The sequence below is a fragment of the Pipistrellus kuhlii genome, unplaced genomic scaffold (assembly GCF_014108245.1).
Source record: "Pipistrellus kuhlii isolate mPipKuh1 unplaced genomic scaffold, mPipKuh1.p scaffold_m20_p_2, whole genome shotgun sequence".
NCBI classification, from domain to species: Eukaryota; Metazoa; Chordata; class Mammalia; order Chiroptera; family Vespertilionidae; genus Pipistrellus; species Pipistrellus kuhlii.
This window is the reverse complement of record NW_023425515.1, coordinates 52675113-52699860: the sequence shown is the minus strand read 5'-3', so window position 1 is coordinate 52699860 and position 24748 is coordinate 52675113. Positions and strand designations below refer to the sequence as shown.

At 37.6% G+C, this 24748-nt stretch overlaps 1 protein-coding gene across 3 annotated transcripts in view; it reads left to right on the top strand.

The window, feature by feature from the left end:
- GTF2E1 (general transcription factor IIE subunit 1) overlaps positions 1-24748 on the top strand; it is a 46248-nt gene that overhangs the window by 17012 nt on the left and 4488 nt on the right. For all 3 annotated transcript variants that reach the window (XM_036448306.2, XM_036448307.2, XM_036448308.2), the window contains exons 3-4: positions 13293-13494; positions 17120-17361. In XM_036448306.2, the coding sequence (XP_036304199.1) occupies positions 13293-13494; positions 17120-17361 (444 nt within the window). The remainder of the gene's footprint in view (positions 1-13292; positions 13495-17119; positions 17362-24748) is intronic.

Sequence of the window (24748 nt, the reverse complement as noted above, 5' to 3'; positions counted from 1 at the left end):
TGTGGGCGTCGTGAAGGTATGGTCAGTTTGCTTCTTACTCTTTTATTATGTAGGTTCCTTTTTCCATATATTTCCTCTTGCCCAATTAGACTGAAGAAATTTGTTTCATTAAATAAAGTTTGTAAATCAGAGTAAAAGGTACCTTTTTGAGGTGAGTATACTATGCAATAAAGAGGAAATATGCTAATTAACTCCCCCCCCCCCCCACCTGGTGGGGCTTAACTGGGGATCTCAGGCCATGTCCCTGCCCTGGCACTGGGCTTGGACACCTGAGGCCGTGCCCCCTGTCCTGGTGCCAGGCTGGAGGACCTGAGGCTGCACCCCTCCACCTGGTGGTGCTTTATGGAGAACCTCAGACTGTGGGATCTCAAGGCGTGCCCACCAGCCTGTGCTGGGAGACCTCAGGCCCCCACCCCCTGCCCTGGCATTGGGCCAGGCGGGGCTTGAGGGGGGGTGGGGCCAGCTGGATCTGGGTCTCCTGCAATTTCGAGACATGGGTGGAGACTTGACTCTGGTTCCCTTGACACCCTAGACTCTGACAGTAGGAAGATTTTCATATACATTTTACTAATTTTCTTTAATCTCTGACACTTGTATTTCAGAGAAAATGCAAATAGCAATATTAAAATATTTCCTTTAATTATTTCCCTTTTAATGTGCACAAATTTCGTGCACTAGGTCACTAGTATAGCTAAAATGGGAAACCTAGTTTTTCCTCTCTCTGCTTTCTCATTCAACCCAGTCTGCACTCTCCCCATCTTTTATTTTTTAATTTTTTAATTATAAAGATTTTTTTTTATTATCTGTGTACATATCTTGCCATTCCCCCCTCCCATACATACCCTCCCTCCCCAGAGTTTTGTGTCCATTGGTTGTACTTATATGTATGTATACAAGTCCTTCGGTTGATCTGTTATCTCCCCCAGATCTCCCTACCACTCTCCCCATCTTTTAATGTGTAATATATTAAGTTGTAGTTATCCTTCCAGTCCTTTCACCTTACACCCCAAGCCCACTAAACACCAACCGGCCCCCACCCTTTCCCAAAGCCCTTTTGAAAGCTAAGAAAGTAAAGTGATTCTTAATTAACAGTTTTTTGTTGTAACAACTTACGGTTATTAATGTATTAACAACTTACGGTTATTAATGATAGTATTGTCAGGGTCTTTTAGAACACTTACTATACTGGGTCCTTCTTCATAGTCGGTATATTCAGTTAACATGTCATTTCTAGTTTGTTTATTTGTTTTTCTTTTTTAAAGCAATGTTTATAAGATAGTAAAGTAGCCGAGACTGGTTTGGCTCAATGGATAGAGCGTCGGCTTGGGGACTGAAGGGACCCAGGTTCGATTCCGGTCGAGGGCATGTACCTTGGTTGCGGGCATATCCCCAGTAGGGGTTGTGCAGGAGGCAGCTGGTCGATGACTCTCTCTCATTGATGTTTCTAGCTTTCTATCTCTCTCCCTCTCTGTACAAAATCAATAAAATATATATTAAAAAAAAAAAAAAAAAGATAGTAAAGTGATAGTGTATTAGGATTCCAGACCCCTGACTTCTAGACTTGGGCTATGTTAATAACTGTTACCCTGGGCAAATCCTTTAATCATCCTAGGCCTTTTTTAGCATGTATAAAATGTTAAGTTCAGTCTATTCTGTACCCTGTACAGTTTCTCTAATTTTATAACACCCTTTGATTTGGAAAATAGTTGACATTTTAAAAGTATAAAGAGGCTTGAGGTTATTTTATTACTGCTCTTAAAAGACGATGTTAGTCACTTGGTTAATCTGAAAGTCTTGGTTAGGAACTGAAACTCAAGGTTATAATAGTGTTCACGTAGAAAATGTGCTCTGTTTAATTATGCCATCTTCAGAAACACATTGTGGCATAGTGGAGGGTAATCACAATCTTTGGCAGTCTTATTTTTCCAATTACTTTCTTTTCAAATGTATACACAATCTATCAAACATCCAGAGGGAGGGGAAATAATGTCCATATATGCTTCTTAAAGTATATATGATGGTTGGATTTTTACAGTGTGGTAAAATTAATTATGTATCTTGAAGGTTTATAGTTTCCTCTTTATCTCACTAAAATCCTAGGAAGTTTGGTTCTAGTTACTTGGTTTTAACATGGAACTGTTAATCTTTTGTTTTATTGGTGTTTTTTCTGGAAGCTTTTAAAATTATTGATTAAGGTAAGTATTACCTATGTGTCCTTATCCCCCAATTGACCCCACCCTCACCTCCGCTCATGCCCTCACCTTGCTGGTGCCTGTGTCCATTGGTTATACGTATATGCATGCATGCAAGTCTTTTGGTTGATCTCTACCCTTACTCCCCACCCTCTCCTGCCTTCCTTCTGAGGTTTGACGGTTTGATTGATGCTTCTCTGTCTCTGGATCTGTTTTTGTTCATCATTTTATGTTGTTTATTATATTCCACAAATGAGTGAGATATTTATATTTCTCTAACTGGCTTATTTCGCTTAGCATAATGCTCTCTAGGTCCATCCATGGTATTGCAAATGGTAGAAATTCCTTCTTTTTTTTTTAGCTCAGCATAGTATTCCATTGTGTATATGTACCACAGTTTTTTAATCCACTCATCTGCTGATGGGCAATTAGGCTGTTTTCAAATCTTAGATATTTTGAATTGTGCTGTTATGAACATAGGAGTGCATGTATCTTTTCTGATTGGTGTTTCTAATTTCTTGGGATATATTCCTAGAAGTGGAATCACTGGGTCAAATGGGAGTTCCATTTTGAGTATTTTGAGGGAACTCCATACTCTTCTCCATTCTGAAAGCTTTTTTGAGTGGGGATGAGTTTATTTACTAGTATAGGTTTTTGTTTTTTGTTTTTCCATAGTATTACCAAGAAAAATTATGTAATCCATTAACTCTTACTTAAATTTTGCACCACTCTTAGCTAGTCTCTTTGCTTTCACTCTTGCTGCTCATATGAACTGTTTGTTACAGTAGCCAGTGACCCTTCTAAAAAGCACATCAGGTTATGTCACTCTTTTTTTCCAAAGCCCCCCTACCCCCTTAAAGACTTCTACTCTCAGAAAAGTTAAATTACTTAACAGAATTTTTAGGGTCTTTTATCTACCCTTACCTCCCATTTTGAGGCTTTGTTTCCACCACCCCATGTCACTCCACAACAGCCTCACTGACCATCTTATTTCTATCATACACGCACTAGGCGTTCCTTTACTTACCTTTTTAAAATTTATTTTATTTTTATTGATTTCAGAAAGAAAGGAAGAGGGAGAGATAAATAGAAACATCAAAGATGAGAGAGAATTATTGATTGGCTGCTGCCTGCATGGCCCCCATTTGGAATCTAGCCCACAACCCAGCTTGATATGGCCTGACAGGAATCAAACTGTAACCTCCTGATTCAGAGTCAACACTCAAAAGCTGAGTTACACTGGGCCCTACTTGCCTTTTTTTTTTTTTTTGTAATCCTCACTTGAGAATATTTTTCCATTGATTTTTTTTTTTTTTCCCAAAGAAAAAGGGGAAGATAGAAACATTGGTGTGAGAGAAAGACATTGATTGGTTGCCTCCTGCATGTGTTTCAACCAGGACCTGGGCGGGGGAGGAGTCTGCAACCGAGGTACCTGTCCTTGACCAGAATCTAACCTGGGACCCTTTGATCTGCAGGCCAATGCTCTATCCACTGACCCAAACTGGCTAGGGCTGCTTGCCTTTTTTCATGCTGTTTCCTTTTGCCCAAATGTCCTTATAACTGGTCCTTTATGTCTTATGTCTTTGTTTATTCATTGCTATATCAGAGAAGGCTGTCCCTGTATTTTCTATGTATGGGGTGGGACAAAAGTAGATTTATAGTTATTAATAACTAATACATTATTGAGTCAGAAAGATTTGTACTTGAATCCAGGCTTAGTGATTTTTGTTTTTAAGTTATGTCTTAGTAAACGTAACCTTTCTGAGTCTTTATTCCCTCTGTTAGATTTGGATAATACTATTGACATAGACTTGATGAACAAATGAGAATTATCTGTGAAGTAGCCTTCTTAGTTGTCTTGTGGTTTATGAATATTAATGATCAAACAAATATGTTATCATTGCACTGTTTCTTTTTTCTTCTCTTAATCCTATTATTTGTCAAGTTTTGCCTAAAGAATCTTTGAAGCCTTTATTTTCTCCCTGCTGCCACATGCTTGGATGTAGCTTGCACATTCTCCTTAGTTTGGATTTGCTGTTTCCAGTTTTTGCCTACTTGGTTTTAGGTATGGGAAGAGGAAGACCACAAAGAGCTATGAGCTTCAATTTCAGCGTCTTCTCTCATGCTTGAGTAGCATATTCTGTGCATACTACTTAGAGCAAAGTGATCCAGTTACAAGAAGAGTGAGGCTATTTATCATAGTGATTACTTAACAACAGCTCTCCACCAAGGGTATACATTAGAATTCCTTGTGGAACTTTTAAAATTTATATTCCTGGGCCTCACTCCAGACTTTCTGAATCAGCATCTCTGGGGTGGGACCTGGATATTAATTAATGGTGATTTTTTATGAAAACACTCAGTTAAGGACTTCCGGTTGACTTATTGAAGACCATTTCAAGCCATTAAGGCAGACCAGTGTTTATAAATACTAGTTTTTGGTTTTTAAAAAATATGTTTTTATTGATTTCATAGAGAAGAACGGAGAGGGAGAGAGGGATTGAGCTTGCAACCCAGGCATGTGCCTTGATTGTAATCGAACCACCACCTCCTGGTTTATGGGTCAACGTTCAACCATTGAGCCACACCAGCCCGGCTATAAATATTCATTTTGATGACTTCATATTCTTTCCCAAACCCTTCAATCACTTTTCTATTACTAAAGAATAAAATCAAAATGAAGTTTGGCATTCAAGACCCATTTATATTTATGGCTATTGTAGTTTAATCCTTTCAATTCTGTTTTTTACCATTCTTTTTGATGACTATATTCCTAGTAGACTGAAATTGCAGGCTAGCATTATTTTCAACTACCAACTTCTCTTATGATGATCTAGTAGGTCTCATTCTCTTCCCCCTGTCCTTGTTCTCTAATAGCTACTTTTCTTCTAAAGTCTACCTCAAAAGGCACACTTTCTCCATAAATCTTTACTGCCAGAAGTCATATTCCTTCTTTTAACTCCAAAATATTTATGTGCTTTATTTTTTCACTGATCCCATATCATGTTTATCTCCAGATACCTTTCATCTCTATTAAACTTGAAGTTTCTTGATGACAGAGGTTATTTATGTTCATAGTGTGTGCAAAGTTTCCCACCCCCACCTCTGATTTGGGAAAAGCTTATTTGCATTTAAAAATATATATATTTTATTGATTTTTTACAGAGAGGAAGGGAGAGAGATAGAGAGCTAGAAACGTTGATGAGAGAGAAACATCGACCAGTTGCCTCTTGCACACTTCCTACCCGGGATGTGCCCGCAACCAAGGTACATGCCTTGACCGGAATCGAACCCGGGACCTTTCAGTCCACAGACGCTCTACCACTGAGCCAAACCGGTTTCGGCACTTATTTGCATTTTTAAAATATTTTTTATTGATTTTTGCAGAGAGGAAGGGAGAGGGATAGAGAGTTAGAAACATCGATGAAAGAGAAACATTGATCAGCTGCCTCCTGTACACCCCCTATTAGGGATGTGCCTGAAACTAAGGCACATGTCCTTGATTGAAATCTAACCTGGGGCTCTTCAGTCCGCAGGCCGATGCTGTATCCACTGAGCCAAACCAGCCAGGGCTGCATTTTTTAATGTTTAGTGAAATTTATAAAAATGTTGCTGGTATGTTAAGCTAATCATAAGTCATTTTTCAGAAAAATATAGAATTTATTATTTTTCTTCTTAGACCTGGCTTTTGACAGGCTGCTTCTTGTTTACAACTTGTATTTTGTGATAAATATAGAATTCAGAGATGTCAAGCTAGCTTTTCCTCTTGTATTATTTGCTAGACATGGTAATTGTTGGGAAACAGACAGTTCTCCTTGGTTTCTCATATGTTATACATGTCTTGCAAGTAGAGGTTCTGTCTGCCTTTTTTTCTGGACTACCTTTTTCAAGGATATTTATATAATGAGCAGCCTTGGAAGATACAGATATTGTTTCCAAAGCAAAGGGCAAGCTTGCTTTCTGTTCAGTATAATAAAAATAGACTTCCCCCACATATGAAAAGATGCTCAACATCACTAATTATCAGAGAAATGCAAATTAAAACCATAATGAGTTATCACCTCACACTAGTCAGAGTGGCTATCATCAACAAATCAACAAACAACAAGTGTTGGCTAGGATGTAGAGAAAAGGAAACACTCCTGCACTGTTGGTAGGAATGCAAATTAGTACAGCCACTGTGGAAAACAGCATTTTTAATATAAAATTAAAAATAGAACTGCTTTATGACCCAGCAATTCTACTTCTAAGTATATATCAAAGAATTCCAAAACACTAATTCTAAAAGAGGTAATGCACTCTATGTTCATTGTAATGTTATTTACACTAGCCAAGATATGGAAGCAACCCAAGTGCCCATCAATAGATGAGTCAATAAAAAAAGTGGTGTTACGTATATCTAATGAAATATTGCTTGGCCATAGAAAAGAATGAAATCTGCCCAGCTGACATGCTCAGTAGTTGAGCATCGACCTATGAACCAGTAGGTCACTGTTCTATTCCCAGTCAGAGCACGTGCTTGGGTTGCGAGCTCAATCCCCAGTGTGGGGTGTGCAGGAGGCAGCCAATCAATGATTCTCTCTCATCATTGATGTTTCTATTGCTCTCTCCCTTAGTCTCTGAAATCAATAAAATATTTAAAAAAAAAAAAAAAAAAGTGAAATCTTACTACTTGTGACAGCATAGATGGACCTAGAGGGTATTATGCTAAGTGAAATAAATGTAGAAAGACAAATACTATATGACCTCACTTATATGCAGACTTTAAAGACAAAATGAATGAACAAACCAAACAGAAACAGCCTCATAGATACAGAGAGCAAACAGGGTTGCCAGAGGGGAAGAAGTTTGGAGGACTGGATAAAGATAAATGGATTAAGAAGTACAAATTGGCAGTTATGAAATTAGTCATGGGTCTGTACAGTTTAGAGAATATAGTCAACTAGATGCCTGGTGCATGAAATTCATGCAAGTGTAGACCTTCTCAGCCCTGGTGCCTGCAGGCTGCCTCGATCTCTTGCATTCACAGCCCTGGCTTCTTCTGGAAGGTCATCTGGATGGTTGTTCTGCTGTTTGGTCGATTTGCATATTATGCTTTTATTATTATAGACTAGAGGCCTGGTGCATGAAAATTCATGCACTGGAGTGGGGGTCCCTCAGCAGAACCTGCCCCCTCTCACAGTCTGGGAGCTCTCAGGGGCAGGAGGGGACCAACTGATCAGGGAAGGCATGCCCCATCACACTTCTGCTGCTGCCACCGCAGGCAGTGCAAGCCTCGGCTGGCCCTGGGAAGCTGAGGGGACTGGTGGACTCCAGAGGCAGGTGCGCGGAGCAGCCGGGCCTGCCTCGGGGCAGGCCCAGTCTTGCCACGTGCCTGCCACCCTGGTGGGGCTGAGGGGACTGGACACTGCCAACTTGTGGCTGTGGGCACTACCATCTTCGAGGGCGGGGTGGTCAATTAGCATATTCCCTCCTTATTGGCTGTGGGTGCTGCCATCTTTGAGGATGAAGCAGTCAATTAGCATATCCCTTATTGTTTGTGGGCACTGCCATCTTTGTGACGGCTTATTCCTTCTTTATTAGATAGGATAATATTGTAATACCTATGTATGCTGCCCTGTGGGTACTTGAAATATTGGGGGATCACTTTGTAAATTGTATGATACTCTCACCATTATGCTGTATTGCATATTGAATGTGAATGTAACTGGGAAAAAAATGTAATAGTCTTTCTTCACAAAATGTCTGCTCAGCTCAGCATAGTAAAGGTAACATCACCCTTCAGAGCAAAGGACAGGCATGTTTATGCCATTATAAAGAGTTGGCTTTCTTAACCTCAGGGTTTCTCTCCTGCAACATAACCCATTGCATATACAATTGTTACCTGGCTCTCTCTGTGTCACCCTGTGGGAATTGGGGGCTTACAGAACTGTCACAAAACTGACCACTGCTACTGCCCTGATTAATAAAGTTCTTCGTCTCTGACCTGGGAGTCCTGTGTCTTTCTCCAACATCCATGAAACTGGTAGGATAATTTGTTAGCTTATAAGTAGGATAAAATCACAGTAATATGTAAGCCACTCTTTTTAGAACTGAAACAAGCCCTTCAACAAGTAACTCCTGGTAAATCTTCATCTAAATTAAACCCCAGTCTGGAAAGTTATCTGGGTGAGGCTAGAATTCAGGTCTCTTATGACTATATGTTCTCTCTCCCACAAACCAAATTTATTCAAGTTAAAGGACTGTTATTCTCAGATTGCCCTTCTATCAGATGATGATGTTAACAGTGATCTCTTTTTCCCCCCAAAATAAAAGCATTGCTATTTTCTATGGATGAGCAACACTGACTCGCACATTTGTTTGTTTATTTGAAGCTGAAGTTTTGAATGTATCTTGCCTTCAAAAGAGAAATGGGTATTTGGGAGGACTTTTAAAAAGTCAGCATAGCATAACACTTTTAATGATAAATAATTGAATAAATAATAAAACATTTGATAGTGATAAATGTTAAGGAAAAGGGAAGGGCAGGACAGTATTGAAATTTTAGGTGATGTGAGTTAGGAAAGGTCTCACTGACATTACTTTTGAGTAAAGAACTGAACTAAGTAGGGAGACTTGCCACTCACCTGTCTGGAGGAAAAGCATTCTGGGCAGAGGAAACAGCAAGTACAAGGCTCTGTAGCAAAGTGTGCCTGGTCCAAGACTTTGAGGAGCTCTGTTTGTAATGCTCTGAAGACATAGGTTGAGAGGATTATAGTGTTACCCTTTGTCTTAGCTGTCTTTCTGTGCTCCAGTTGGAGCACTTGCTTTTATACTTATACCAGAGACCCAGTGCACGGACTTGTGCACTGGTAGGGTCCCTCGGCCTGGCCTGTGCCCTCTTGCAATCTGACACCCCTCAGGGGATGGACTGCCAGTTTTGGCCCAATCCCTGTAGGTCAGGCTGAGGAACCCCACCGGTGCACGAATCCATGTACCAGGCCGCTAGTATGCATAGAGGATCTTTGGTTAATCTCTTCCCACCCTTCCCTCTCCCCCCTTTCCTCTGAGATTCATCAATCTGTTTCATGTTTCCATGCCTGTTTGTTGAGCATTTGCCCCCTGGTGGTTAGTGCACATCATAGCTACTGGTCAAATGACTGGATGGTCACTTAAGCTTTCATGTATAGATATAGCTATAGATATAGATATATATAGATGTATAGATATAGATATTAGTTCTTCACTTTCTTTAAAATTTTAAAACTGAATTACATAACTTTTTTGCAGTATTCTCTAGTTTTCATTGACAGTCTTTGTAAGTGTCCATCTTTCAAAATTTAATGTAAGTCCCACATCAGCATTTTTTCCCTTTTTAATTCAGCAGGTATTTGAAAATGGATTTAGACCTTATTTTATATGATTTATTTTTTAACTCCCACATGGATTCTATTCTATTTTTGTTGAAGCAAAGAAGCTGAGGTAACCTGGAATAGTTAGAAAATCATTTAAGATAGCATACCAACTAAAACCTCTCTAGCTAAGGTCACTAATACCCTTTGTTACTAAATATAGAAGCTAGTTTTCCATTCTTTTTTACCTTGAGAAATTAACACCAAACCATTTTTCCCTTGAAATACCATCCTATTCCTCTGGTTGTACCATTTCTGTCTTACGGATTCTTATTTCCTTGGGTTTATGCCTTGACTGCCTATACTTCTCACTCTCCTTAATCTCCTTTGATATTCTCATCTACTTTATGATTTCAGTTACAACATATTGTTGATTCTCATATCAGAATTTCTAGTCTACATCTCACGTTTGAGCTTTGAGCAGTTGTAATAAGTTAGCTTGTAACTTAATCCATTTTAATGACCAATTGGTAACAAATATTCAGATATTTAAAGTAAGTTTACATCTTTTCACCACAAAGAAAAAAGAACTTATTCTTTCTGTCTTTATTTTGGCTCTGCACCATGCTTGTCCAGTTGATTAAACTAGAATTTTTATATTGATGCCCACTAGTTAAATCCATCAGTAACACAACCCACAGGTAAACAAAGTTGGGTATATTGATGCTTTCTGCAACATGGGAAGTCACATGCCATGAGGAAGTATGGAGTGTCACAGTAAGAATGCGCTGGATGGAGAATTGGGGCTTTTGTTAGGTAATTTTGGGGAGAACTCAGGGAAGGTTTGGATTTGGTCTGGATTGGGTGTTGTCAAGAAGTGGGAATCCTATGTAATAAAAGGCTAATATGCAAATCGTCATCATGCCCTCACGTGTAACCACCGATCACCAGGAGTCTGCGTGCGCAGCAGGAGTGCATGGGTGGGCAGGGCAGTATGTGCATCCTGTCACCAGGAGATGCATGGAGCACCTCTTGGTCTCTCCCTCTCCTGCCACCCCGCTCCCGTGGGTGGGGATGGACGCTCCCTGCCAGCTCCCTCCAGCACCAACGGTTCGCTCCTGCCTCCAGCAGAAGCAGCAGGCAGCCTACTGCACATGATTTCACACACTGGGCCACTAGTTCTATAATTGGGTATTTTTTTTTTAAGATATATTTTAATTGATGTCAGAGAGAGGAAGGGGGAGGGAGAAAGATAGAAACATCAGTGATGAGAATCATTGATCAGCTACTTCCTGCATGCCCCGCTATTGGAGATGAAGCCTGCAACTCGGCATCTTGGGCATGTGTCCTGACTGGGAATGGAGCTGTGACCTCCTGTTTCATAGATTGGTGCTCAACCACTGAGCCACACTGGCCGATTGGTTATCTTAATAAGCCTTGTCCAGAAGGTGAGAAGAACAGGGTCAGGTTAAAACTGTAACTGGTAAAGAAGCAGTAGTCCTGGTTAGCTGACATTTTTGTGTGTGTTTATATGGTTGGACAGAGACCTTGATTTTGTCTGTATTCTTACTCAAGCAGACTTGGCTCTGCACCATGGTCACAGTGGACCTTCCTTTTCTGATATTGGTAGTCTATGAGATTCTGTTTGATAGAAATACATCAGAACCTATCTGTGAGTGGTAGGCCATCTCTTAGCTGTGAGAGGTTGCTTTTCTCTCTCACTTATTTGGAAGAGGTGTAAAAGATTAGATACCATTTGGACAGCAGCAAGATGGATGAAGAATGTTTTAGACGATATATGAACAAAGAATTTATACGGTATTGAGTGCTTATATGTGAGAAGCAGTAAAAAAGCTTTTTCTACTTGAAATATATCAGTACTAGTAAGCTCCAGTGTTGTGTTCAGACAGAGATGCCCAGTTTGTTTATTCCTTACCAAGGAGAGGTTAAAGGGTAGGGGTACGTATCAATCACATATGTAACTTTGTAAAGCTAAATGTTTGCATACTTACAATGTGCCAGGCACTAAGTACTTGTATGGTCTCTTAATCCATACGCCGGTAAATTGGGATAGAAGTGAATGATGCATATTGCTGATGTTGGAAATAAGAACCAAAGTAGAGATCCAATTGAGGCTAGTGGTGTAGAATGTAATGTTTAAGAGTGTGAGTTTTAGCAAAATAGTTTGGGTTTGAATCCTGCCCCCTCCTCACAATTATTAGTTAAATAACCTTGAGCAAGCTACTTCATCCCTTGGAACCTCTGTCTTTTACAAATTTAAATGTGCAATAATTATACCAGCCTCAGAGGATCGGCAATACTTGGTAAGCACTCAGTATTCAACAGTTGCTGTTCTTTTCTTTTGAATGAAAAAAATAAGTTAAAAGTTTATTCTACTTAATATAAGAATTTTTACATTAAATATATAGTAATTCATTTATTAGAAAATGATACCAGGAACTATGAGAAGTAGTTGCATTACACAATGACAATGACTAGAAAAATCTCAAATGCAACTAAGTAGCTATGCTATATATATACATATATACACACACACACACACATTTTGGCTTCTAGATGCTTAAGTTAAAGCAGCAGTTCAAGCATATTAAGTGAAGGCAGTTAAAATTTAATGATAATTAATACAACTTGCATACACTGTTTAATATTTCCTTATGTACTTTTCTTTTACTGGCTATGTGACTTTGGACATATCACAAAACTCAGAGCCTCAGTTCTGACAGAATTTTCTAGGATTGACATAAGGATTAAAAAGTATACATGGAAGCATTTTAGAAACAAAGTACTATAAAATATAATAAATATTAATGTCTAGTATGTTGTCTTTCAAGTATTTGAATTTCCTTGACAGGTAAAGGACTATGGTTGGGTTGTGATGTTTTGTGGCAAATCATAAGGTTAGGATGAGAAATTTAGATTTCATGCTGTGGACTTTAGAAATTCAGCTGCCAGACAGACTTCAGATCGGGGCAATGAGATGGCAAAAATAGTGGCATAGAAAACGTGGAAATGGAGGAGAACCTAGAGGTCCAACGACCAGATTTAGGAAACTTTCAAGCTAAATAATGGTGATTTTGATTAGTGACTCTATAATAGAAGTGAAAAATCTTAAGATATTTCTAAGGCATTAGTGCAATTTAGGTACAAGTTGAATGTGAGGGATAAAGAAATAAGAACAATAAAGGCTTCTTGAACTTCAATTTTGGAGATGATTGTTAAATTTGTTTAGGTATAAATGGTTAATAAATTTGAAGAAATAGCCACGTGACAGTGTACAAGATGACTAGGGACTTGGTTTCAGGTGTTTATTTGGTTTTCTCCATAATGTAGGCCCAAATGTGTAATGTGTAAAAAGAAGGCTTTTGGGAAAAGGTACAGGTTTCACTGGTAAACTGTAAAAAAATATTGGTTTGAAGTTAAAATAAGGTTGTTAGAAATATGATTAAAATCTGTTTGCTATGCTGCAATCAGGGGTAAGAAATTAATTTGAAATGCATCAAAAATGAGAGATGAATTGAAATGCAATATGTTAAGTATAACAAAATGTTGATTCTAGAATCTCAATGGTGGGCACGTGGATATTCATTTTAAAGCTCAACTTTTCTGTATGTTTAAAAGTTTTGTGTTTGTTTGTTTGTTTAAAAGTTTTAATAACCTGTTAGAGGAGGAGTGGAGATATAAACAGTTTGCTAAAGGCTAGTCTTGAGAATTTCTCTTTCCTGACCTGAGACTTTTGTTTTCTCTGTAGGAACTTTCCGCTGCACTTTTTGTAGTACAGAGGTAGAAGAAGATGAATCAGCAATGCCCAAAAAAGATGCACGCACACTTTTGGCAAGGTTTAATGAACAAATTGAGCCCATTTATGCTTTGCTTCGGGAAACAGAGGATGTGAATTTGGCCTATGAAATACTTGAGCCAGAACCCACAGAAATACCAGCCCTGAAACAGAGGTGAGTATAGTCCCGTGCTCTTAGCAATAACACTTTAAGCTTGTTCTTGTTTTAACTACCTGTGCTTTGAAGAGAAAGAGTGGGTAACTAATTTACTAGGAGACTAAAGGCTAGTGTTTCATAGATTCTAAGCTCTGCCACACTTGTCTTATTAACTTGTGCCTTGATGAAGCTTGTTTGTAGTGAATGCAGAAACGTGTGGGCCTTAGGCAAAAATCTTTAAATAGTCAAGTTTGACTTCAACTACTCACTCTGCTTATTAGGCCTGCTGCAACTCAGGCAATTGCAGCTAATCCTAAATTGGTAGTGCCTCTTGTGGATATTTGAATTTTCCAAGTTCTGAAGGCTGAACTTTTAAGGAATACAGCATTCACCTTTTTTTGTTTTTGAAGCACATTAACCACACCTTTCTTGATTGCCTCAGTTTTCAGTGCAACTTCCTTGAAAGTGAAGTAAAATAGGCGTTTCCTGTGAGTTAGTACTTCTGACTATGGCTTCCTGTTCTTTTGAGTGTCCTAATTGAATTGTAGATTCAGCCTTATTTTTGCCATGCCATAAAAAGTGGCTTATATTCTTTGAAAAGCATACTAGTAAAAGGGAATTGGGGGTCAGTGAGTGTTCTCCTATGCTACCTCTTTTCTTTTTCCTCCTAGTGTTACACTAAGAGGAAAAAGCTAAGAGCTTATAGCATTTACTGTTACACCCTTTCATAGGACACATTAGTCCAAGTTGTAACTGCAGTTTTTAAGAACACAATATAATACTCTCTATGAATCATTCTTGTGTTTCCTCTTCTAACTATAGTTATTTTCCTGTTTATCAAGATTTTCCCTGGGTACAATAATGTTCATTCACCTTCACCAATGGCATTTTACCTCTAATGTTCCCCACTTAGCACTGTCCACCTCCCATTCCAGATCTTTATCTAGATAGCCCTTGCTTCATGCCAGAGACAGTCTGAGGGGTGGTGATGCCAGAGGCTCTAGCACACATGTGTCAAACACAAGGCCCGCGGGCCAAATCCGTCCCGCCAGGCCTTGCAATGTGGCCCGCACCGCGCTGTTATCACTGCACTCCGCTGCGTTTCCATCAAAATGACAGTTTATGACTATTCAGTAAACCATTCAGCCCGCGATTTAGGCTGGATTTTAGATTTTGGCCCCTTCTCTGATTGAGTTCGACACCCCTACTCTAGCAACTCACTGTATCAAATAACCTGGCTTCTCATCAGGAATGGTGATGACTACAGGGATGAAAAAGAAAATAGAGCAAATAAACTGATCAAGAAAGAACCTATTCAACAGCCTGGTCACTAGGGAATAAAGGGTGAAATGGAGACAGGCAAAAGAGATAGAATGGGATACTTGGAGATACTAAGCACTAAGTTCAAGAGAAAGACTATTGGAGCGAGGTTGCAAGGTGTTAACCTGGCTGAGATGGCCTTGCCAAGCTTCACTGCCTGGGTATAACATCCTGGAAGTGGTATTGACTTAACCTTTCTATACTAAAGGGTTTGTTTCAGAGTATAACAGATCTGCAATAGCCATCCTACCCCAAATTCAAGAAAAGAAACCATAGTAGAGTGGAAAGGGAGTTCAGAGATGACAGTGATTCACTGATGATAAAAAAAAAAAAAAAAATAAGTGGCATGATTGTTACTTTGGTTACTGATCTGTAACCAATTAAATTCTAGCTTATCTCCAGATCAGGAGCCAGAAGCTGCCTCTGTAGAATTAGTAGACTTAATTCAAGAGTTGATAGACAGTTCCAGCTTTTCAGCAAGTTTTTAAGTAGAATTCCTTGCCCGTAGTCTCTCCCTTTCCATCATCTCTTATTTAACACTCACCTTAAAGATCTTTGAAGTTTTAGTTTGAAATAATATTCCTCCCACACTCCTAAGCAAGAGTTATATCTTTTAAAAGCTCTAAAATTTCTTAAATAATGTAAAAAGATTTAAAACTGAATTGTCAACTTTGTCATCTTTAAGTAAAATGTGTGTATTCTCTCCATGGAAGAAATTTAAATATGCGAAAGGAGTGAACCTGCGTGTCGCTCATCTAGATTTTTAGTGTCACATTTGCTGATAATTTAGATTGGTCTGTATGTGTGGTGAAAGTATAATAGAAATAAAATCTGTGTAGTCAACTCTCCATGGTTAAAAATATCATTAAAAAAAAAATTCTTCCAAATTTTAAAATTTGTTTGACTTGTGGTCAGATCTCTTCTGCTTCAAACTGGAATTAAACCAATCTTGATTTCCTATAATAGAGTACTGAAAACAAGAGACTTACAAAAGTATCCTCATGCTAACATTTATTTATTTTAATTGTTTTGTACTTTCCCCCCACTTTTCTTGTTCTTCTTTACTCAAAGTACTTAATACTTATTGACCTTCAGAGTTAATACTAAAGATAAAGCTTGGATGAAAGCTATGTGTTCAAGTTTATACAGAGAGAAGTAGTAGCTTCAGGGAGAGTGAGTAAACCATTTAAGAATCTCCCCTGGCTATTTTGGCTCAGTGGATAGAGTGTCGGCCTGCGGACTGAAGGGTCCTGGGTTCACTTCCAATCAAGGGCATTATGCCTAGGGTTCAGGCTCGATCCCCAGTAGGGGGAGTGCAGGAGGCAGCCTATCAATTATTCCCTTTCATCATTGATGTTTTTATCTCTCTCTCTCTCTTTTCCTCTCTGAAATCAATAAAAAAAATAAGAGTCTGGATAAAGGAGGCACAGAAAAGGACAGAGTGTAGTTGGCCAGGTCAGAGCCAGAGAAACATTTATTGTATGGAGGGAGACAGAAGGCACATGGTTAGCTCAGGTAGGTACACTTGTGGGCAGGCAGGCATATAAGTAGGCTCTACACAACAAATAAGGATGTTGGCTGAGGATAGAAGAGACATTCTCAGTGAGAGAGGAGTATGTAAAGAATAAGTATGTAAATATATAAACACAGATCAGGCCAAGGGAGAAGAGAAGAGAAAGAAAAGTGAATGCTTGAGGGAGACTAAAATTCAAAACGCCAGTTTATACCAGAGTAAGCAGTCAGGTTATAGTGAATGCAGTGACACAGCCTTTTAGAAGACATCGGAATAGGTAAAAGATGGTAAGACAATGTCTAGGGACATAAAAGGATTAAATTGAGACAAACAGTAAATAGTTCAAAAAGTACCATGATGAATGCAGAAAGAAAAGAGAAAGAAACTTTCCAAATTATTTGCAACATAGCATAATACTTTAAAACATAGCAAGATAAATGGATGGATTGAGTACAGAGAGACACCTGCTAAGCCTAGACTCATAGGGAGGCAGCAAATAACTGGTATAAAGGCTAGGGGAAAGAAGAGTTTTTAAGCAGCTCTAGGTATAGCTAGAGGTAATAGCTGGCAGACATCATTCATATATCCCAGATTAATCTAGAGTTTGAAGAACTTAAGTGTAAAAATAATGTGTTCTTATAACCATACAACTTTCACCCTGAGATATAAACAAGGTTTCTCAGCATTGTTAAAGCTTGTATACATGTTCGCTAGATAGCATTTTCTCAGTAACCACCCAGGCAGCTGCCCTCCTTTCCCAACACCAAGACTTAAATATTTTTCTTCCTGCTCTCTAATCTTCTCATTCAGCAAAGACCGTGCAGCAGCTACTGCTGGAGCTGCTGGCCTGGCAAGTGGGCACCACCGGGAAGCATGGGCAACCAAAGGTCCCTCCTATGAGGACTTATATACTCAGAATGTGGTCATTAACATGGATGACCAAGAAGATCTTCAGCGAGCCTCACTGGAGGGGAAATCTGCCAAAGAGAGGCCCATTTGGTTGAGAGAAAGCACTGTCCAAGGAGCATATGGTTCTGAAGAGATGAAGGAAGGTAAGAGAAGTCATTAAAATGAGAGTGTCTTGGGTTCAGTTGAAAATGAGTCTGACTTAGTGGAGAAATTGCCTGGGCAATTCTTAATTTTATTGGTAATCCACTATATCTGTGTTCCAAAACAATTGCGTTGTTAACAGGAAGTAAGAAATTGAGTAATAAGCATTAAAACCAAATAATATATTTGCATTTTCCTTCAACTTAGTTGAAGAAACAAATAGACAGTTTTTAAGTCTGTATGTCTGTATGTCTATCTATCTATCTATTATCTATCTATCTATCTATCTATATATTTTAAATATTTTATTGATTTTTTTTTTTTTTACAGAGAGGAAGAGAGAGGGATAGAGAGTTAGAAACATCGATGAGAGAGAATCATCAATTAGCTGCCTCTTGCACACCCCCTACTGGGGATGTGCCTGCAACCAAGGTATATGCCCTTGACTGGGACCTTTCAGTCCGAAGGCTCTATCCACTGAGCCAAACCGGTTTCGGCTCTGTCTATATTTTTAATTGATGTAAAATTGGAATATTAGCATTATATGTTTCAGGTGTACATTATAATTCTACATCTGCTCTACCAAGTGATTATCACCAAAGTCTAGTTATCATTTTTCACCATACAATTGAACCTCCTTTACCCATTTTGCCCACCCCCTAACCTCCTACCTCTCTGGTAACCACCAATCTCTGTATCTATGAGTTTGTTTTTGTTTTTTTTGCTTTTTTTTTTGTTTTTTTAAAGATTTCTCATATGAATGAAATCATACATTATTTGTCTTTCTCCATCTGACTCATTTTACTTAGCATAATACCCTCTTGGTCCATTCATGTTGTTGCAGATGGCAAGATTTTTATTTTTATTTTTATGGCTGAGATATAAAAATTAATATATATATAATATATATGTACCACATCTCTTTATCCATTCATCCATTGATGGACACTTAGATTGTCTTCATTTCTTAGCTATTATAAATAATGCTGCATATGTCTTTTTGAATTAATATTTTTGTATTCTTTGGATAAATACCCAGAGTGGAATAACTAATATATGGTAGTTCTATTCCTAATTTTTTGAGGACTCTCCATATTGTTTTCCATAGTGGCTACACCAGTTTACCTATTATATACAGCAAGCATGTCAGAATCATAGCAGCCTATGAGTTTGACATGTTTGATATACAGGATTCTCTTTTCTCCATATTCTCTCCAACACCTGTTGCTTCTCATCTTTTTGACAATAGCCATTCTAACAGGTGTGAGGTGATGTCTCATTGCGGTTTAGATTTGCATTTCCCTAATTATTAGTGAGCTAGAACATATTTTTTATTTGCCTGTTGGCCATCTCTATGTTTTTGGAAAAATGTATGTTCAGTTCCTCTGCCCATTTTTGAAATTAGGTTGTTTGTTCTTTTGTTGTTGAGTTGTATGAATTCTTTGTATATTTTGCATATTAATCTCATCAGATGTATGATTTGCTAATATATTTTCCTATTTAGTAGGTTGCCTTTTCATTTTGATAATCATTTCCTCCACTGTGCAGAAGCTTTTTACTTTGATGTTTACATTTGTTTTTGCTTTTGTTTCTATTCCATTTGGAGTCTGGTCCATGAAAACATTGTTGATGTCATAGAGCTACATCTATGTTTTCTTCTAGAAAGTTTATGGTTTCTTATATTCAAATCTTTAAATCGTTTGAGTTAAATTTTGTATGTGGTATAAGATAGTGGTCTAGTTTCATTTTTTAGCCTGTGGGTGCCCAGTTTTCCCAGCACCATTGCTTGAAGAAACTTTCTTTTCTCCATTGTATGTTCTTAGCTCCTTTTCCATAAAATAATTGTCCATATCTGTGTGAGTTTATTTCTGGGCTCTGGATTCTGTTTAATTGATCTATATCTGTTTTGATGCCAGCATTATATTGTTTTGATTACTATGGCTTTGTAATATATTGTAGTTTGAAATCACAAAGATAACTGATACCTCTAGCTTTGTTCTTTGTCAAGATTACTTTGGCTACTTGGGATTTTTTATTGTTCCATACAAATTTTAAAGTTATTTGCCCTAGTGAAAAATGCCATTGGGATTTTCATAGAGATGGCTTTGAATATGTAGAGTGCTTTGGATAGTATGGACATTTCAACAATATTAATTCGTCCATTCCATAAGTAGCAAATGTCTTATCATTTATATCTTCTTCAATTTATTTTATCAATGTCATAGTTTTCAATGTACAGGTCTTTCACCTTCTTGGCTAAATTTATTCCTAAGTATTTTATTCTTTTTATGCAGTTATAAGTGGGATTATTTTCTTAATTTCTCTCTATGATAGTTTATTATTAATCTGTAAAAATGCCACCAATTTCTATACATTGACTTTGTATCCTGCATCTCTGCTGAATTTATTTGTTCTAATGTCTGTGTGTTTATTTGTTTGGTGGAATCTATAGGGTTTTCTTTATATAGTGTGGGACAAAAGTAGGTTTACAGTTGTTCATATGGGAAAATAATACAATAATTAATAAGTAATAATACAAGGATATACTTTGTTTCACATACAAATGTAAACCTACTTTTGCCTCACACTATTACCATACTATCTGCAAATAGCAAAAGTTTTACTTCTTTCTTTTTTATTTGGATGCCTTTAATTTATTTTTTTATTTTATTTTATTTTATTTAATATATTTTATTGATTTTGTACAGAGAGGAAGGGAGAAAGATAGAGAGCTAGAAACATTAATGAGAGAGAGTCATCGATCAGCTGACTCTTGCACATTCCCTACTGGTGATATGCCCGCAACCAACGTACATGCCCCGACAGGAATCGAACCCTGGTCCCTTCAGTCCCCAAGCGGACGCTCTATCCATTGAGCCAAACCGGTTTCAGCTTTAATTTATTTTTCTTGCCTAATTGCTGTGGATTTCCAATATTATGTTGAATAAAAGTGGTGAGAGTGGTCATCCTTGTCTTGTTTCTGACCTTAGATGAAAGATTTCAGATCTTCACTGTTGAATATGGTGTTAGTTGTAGGTTTGTTATATATGGCCTTTATTATGTTGAGGTATGTTCCCACTTTGTTGAGAGTATTTATTATAAATAGATGTTGAATTTTATTAGTTCCTTTTTCTGTATTTATTGAGATGAGATGATTTTTATCCTTCACTTTATTTATGTAGATTATCACATTGATTGATTTGCACATGTTGAACCATCCTTGCATCCCTGGAAAAAATCCCACTTGATCATGGTGTACCATCCTTTAAATGTATTGTTGAATCAGTTTGGTAATATTTTGATGAAGATTTTTGTATCTATGTTTATTAAGAATGTTGGCCTATAATTTTGTGGTGGTGGTGATGGTGGTGTTCTTGTCTGGCTTCAATATTGGTAATGCTGACCTTATTAAATGAGTTTGGAAGCATTCCCTCCTCTTCAAATTTTTTTCCCTACAGGTTTTTTTTTTTTTTTTTTTTTAAGAATTTATGAAGAATATGTATAAAATCTTTTGTGATGTTTGATAGAATTCACCAGTGAAGCTATCTTGGTCCTGGGCTTTTATTGGGAAATTTTTAAGTACTGATTCCATCTCCTTACTATTGGGAAATTTTTAAGTACTGATTCCATCATAAATCTATTCAGATTTTCTATTCATGATTCTGTCTTGAAAGGATGTGTGTTTATAGACATTTCTTCTGGATTGTTCAATTTGTTATAACTGCTTATATTATGACCCTTTGTATTTCTGTAGTATTAGTTGTAACTTTTCTTTCTGATTTTGTTTATTTGTGTCTTCTCTGTTTTTTTCTTGGTTCATATAGTTAAAGGTTTGTCAATTTTTTAATATTTTCAAAGAACCAGCTCTTGGTTTCATTAATCTTTTAAAATTTCTTTTTAGTCTTCATTTTATTTATTTCCACTCTGATCTTTATTTATTATTTCCTTACTTCTGTTAACTTTCAGCTTTGTTCTTATTTTTATAGTTCCTTAAAGTGTAAAGTTAGATTGTTTGAGATTTTCTTGTTTCTTATAATAAGTTAGGCCTTCTTGCTATGAAATTCCCTCTTAGAACTGCTTTTGCTACATTCTGTAAATTTTGGTATGTTGTATTTGTGTTTTCATTTCTCTCTAGGTATTTTTATTCTTTGATTTTTGTGCGATAATACATTGATCATTCAATAGCATATGTTTAATCTCCACATTTTTGTGCTTTCTTCGTTTTCTTTTTGTGATTGATTTCTAGTTTTATACCATTGTGGTTAGAGAAGATGCTTGGTATGATTTCAATCTTCTTGAATTTATTAAAACTTGTTTTGTGGCCTAATGTGATGTTCTGGAGAATATTCCAAGTACACTTAAGAAGAATGTATATTCCGCTACTTTTAGATAGAGTGTTTTGTATATATCTATTAAGTCTATCTGATCTAATGTGTTGTTCAGAAATCATTCTGTCTGAATGATTTATCCATTGAGGTAAGTGAGGTGTTAAAATCCCCTATTGTTATTGTACTAGAGGCCTGATGCACAAAATTCGTGCAACAGTAGGCCTTCCTTCCCCTGGCCACTGGCACCGGATTCCCTTTGGCACCCGGGACCCAGGCTTCCCTCACAGCCCCAGCTTCAACCATAAGGTCATCCAGAAGGACGTCCAGTCTAATTAGTATATTATGGTTTTTATTATTGTATTGTTCTAATTGTAATTATTACAAATTAAAGGCTATTTGTTAATTTCACTTTTTTAGTCTTTTAATATTTGTTTTATATATTTCGTTGCTCATGTGCTGGGTGCATATAAATTTATAAATGCTATATCTTTTTGCTGGAATGGCCTCTTTATCATTATGTAGTTCCCTTTTTTTTTTTTTTTTTTCAATCCTAACCCGAGTATATTTTTCCATTGATTTTTAGAGAGAGTGGAAGGGAGAGGGAATGACAGAGAAACATCAATGTGAGAGAAACATACCAATTGGTTGTCTTCTACATGTGCCCTGACCAGGAGTGGAACCCATCACCGTTTGGGGTACAGAACAACACTCCAGCCAACTGAGCCACCTGGGCAGGGCTGTTGTCCTAATTCATATGCACTATTATTTCTCTGAATTTGGAGCAATAACCATACACTAGTGTAAGCTTTTGTTATTTTATTGTCTCATAAGCACCAAGGAGTTTGTGTCACATGAAATATAAAGAAAGATAACACCTGAGTGAAGAACTAAGGATATTTAGCATCCATGAAGACTCATGCAACTTTATCCTAGAATATTTTAGAAATCTCTGTGAGCACTAAAGAATTGCATAATAATGATAAGTTTGAAAACTGCAAGATTTTGCTTTGTAAATTTTAGTCTCAAGTTACTGGATTTGAAGACATTGGAGAGGAGTACATAGAAAATAGAAGGTTAAGACTGGACAAAAATTACTCAGACACTGGGAAGCAGAGATAAAAGGGAGTGTGTACCTCTGATTGGATTTCATCAGCATTCAAATCTGCATGCTTCTGTATTTTATTAACATGGCATCTGAGTATGATTCTTTAATAGTATAGAATTATCAGTAATTGAAAACCACTTGTTTTTTGGCCTTTCTCCTAACCTTTTTTCCCTTCATAATTAGCATTTCTTTACTGTATATGCTAAGAATTGTAAAGTAGTGTGGAATTGGGTAGTGATGATAACAGCCTGTGATACCTCTATTGTGATTCTCTTCGGTATCTTTATTCCTGTCAGAAGAAAAAAAGTTAATTTTTGGCAACCATACTTCACTCTCCCTCCTTCCCACTGATCAGCTTGGCTACGATGTTTATTTTGATTCAATTTGTTGTAGATTATATAGTAATTAGGCTGTCAGCTATTTAATAGGCTTGTTTTCCCCAACTTGGCTCCTTGCCTATTCTTGAAGCAACCAAACCTTTTCTTTGAACTTAGAAACACAACTGAATAAAACTGTTGTTAACTAGTATTATCTACAATTAGACTCATAAACTTAACATTCAATATTTATAATTCCTAGAATGATCAAATTTGAGTCATATGGACCTTAAATAAGTCATCTAATATACTAGATTTGTCATATCTAAATTTGTTTTTGTTAAGTATTATGACAGTAATATAGACTCTATCCAGTGCATATTTGAATTGAGACTTATTTGTCTTACCCTTAATTTGCCTCAGATTTCATTTTAACATCTTTCATAGACTTTTTAAAAATAAATCTTTATTGTTCAGATTATTACAATTGTTTCTCTCCCCCCCAAAAAATCTCCCCTCCACCTGGTTCCCACCTCACCCTCTGCCCTTAGGGCCAGCCCCCCCCCCCCCCCCCCCCCCCCCCCCCCCCCCCCGCTACTGTCCTCATCTATAGGTGTATGATTTTTGTCCAGTCTCTTCCCACACCCCCCGCACCCCTTTCCCTCCGAGAACCGGGCTGAGGTAGGGAGGTGGGAATTGAGAAAAGAAAGAAAGACAGGAAAACAGGATCGGGAGGACTGCAGGTAGCTGTTGGCCAACTGCAGCAAGTTTATTAACTGCGTAATGCCTTTTATACACAAAACATTGAATAGGAGGTCTGTCGAGAGGAATGTGTTCTTTGTTCCTCTTAATCTCTAAGGGAGAGATAGAGCAGAAGGACAAATTCTCAGTACAGCAAAACTCAGTAAATCGTTACAGGCTTCTTGGCAAGCCATGAAAGGTGGCTCTCATTCTACGATAACCGCCATCCAAGCAAGCCTGGGAAAACTGTGGGTAGCGGGCTAGCCTTGCTTGCCCCTTTGGGTGCAAGGACCGTGTCAGCTTACACCGGTCTCTAACACTTACAATTAGTTCCGATTCCCCCAGCCTCTCCACCTACAGTTTTTATTTTATTTTAATTGCCTCATTTTGGACAACCTCCAGTCATAATGTACTCTGCTTGAGACCCCAGTGTGTGGCATGTAGGAGGCAGCTGATCAACGATTCTCTCTCATTGTTGATATTTCTAGCCTCTCCCTTTCTCTCTGAAATTAATTTTTAAAATGTATATACATATATATTTTTAAAAAACCTTTTCTGCCCTGTATCTGATAGCTTAGACCACACCTTTCAGCACATTTTAGATTACTTTTCTAGAGATTTTTTTACGTTTGCCAGTGTAGAACTGGATCTGCCAGTTTTCTGCCCATTTATATAACCTTCAGCTCTTCCTGTATATTTTCCACTATCAGCTTGGCCCTTAAGTAGCCGGAATTGCTTTAGAAATTTAGAAATGTTTCTAAATATTGCTCAAGTATTAGCATCATTAGTGTACTTGACAATTTCTGAGTATAAATCTTCTTTTTAATTTATAACTCTTTTAATAAGACTGTTTCTAGAACTAGTGTTTAAACTTTACCATCCAGAGATTTGCTCATTT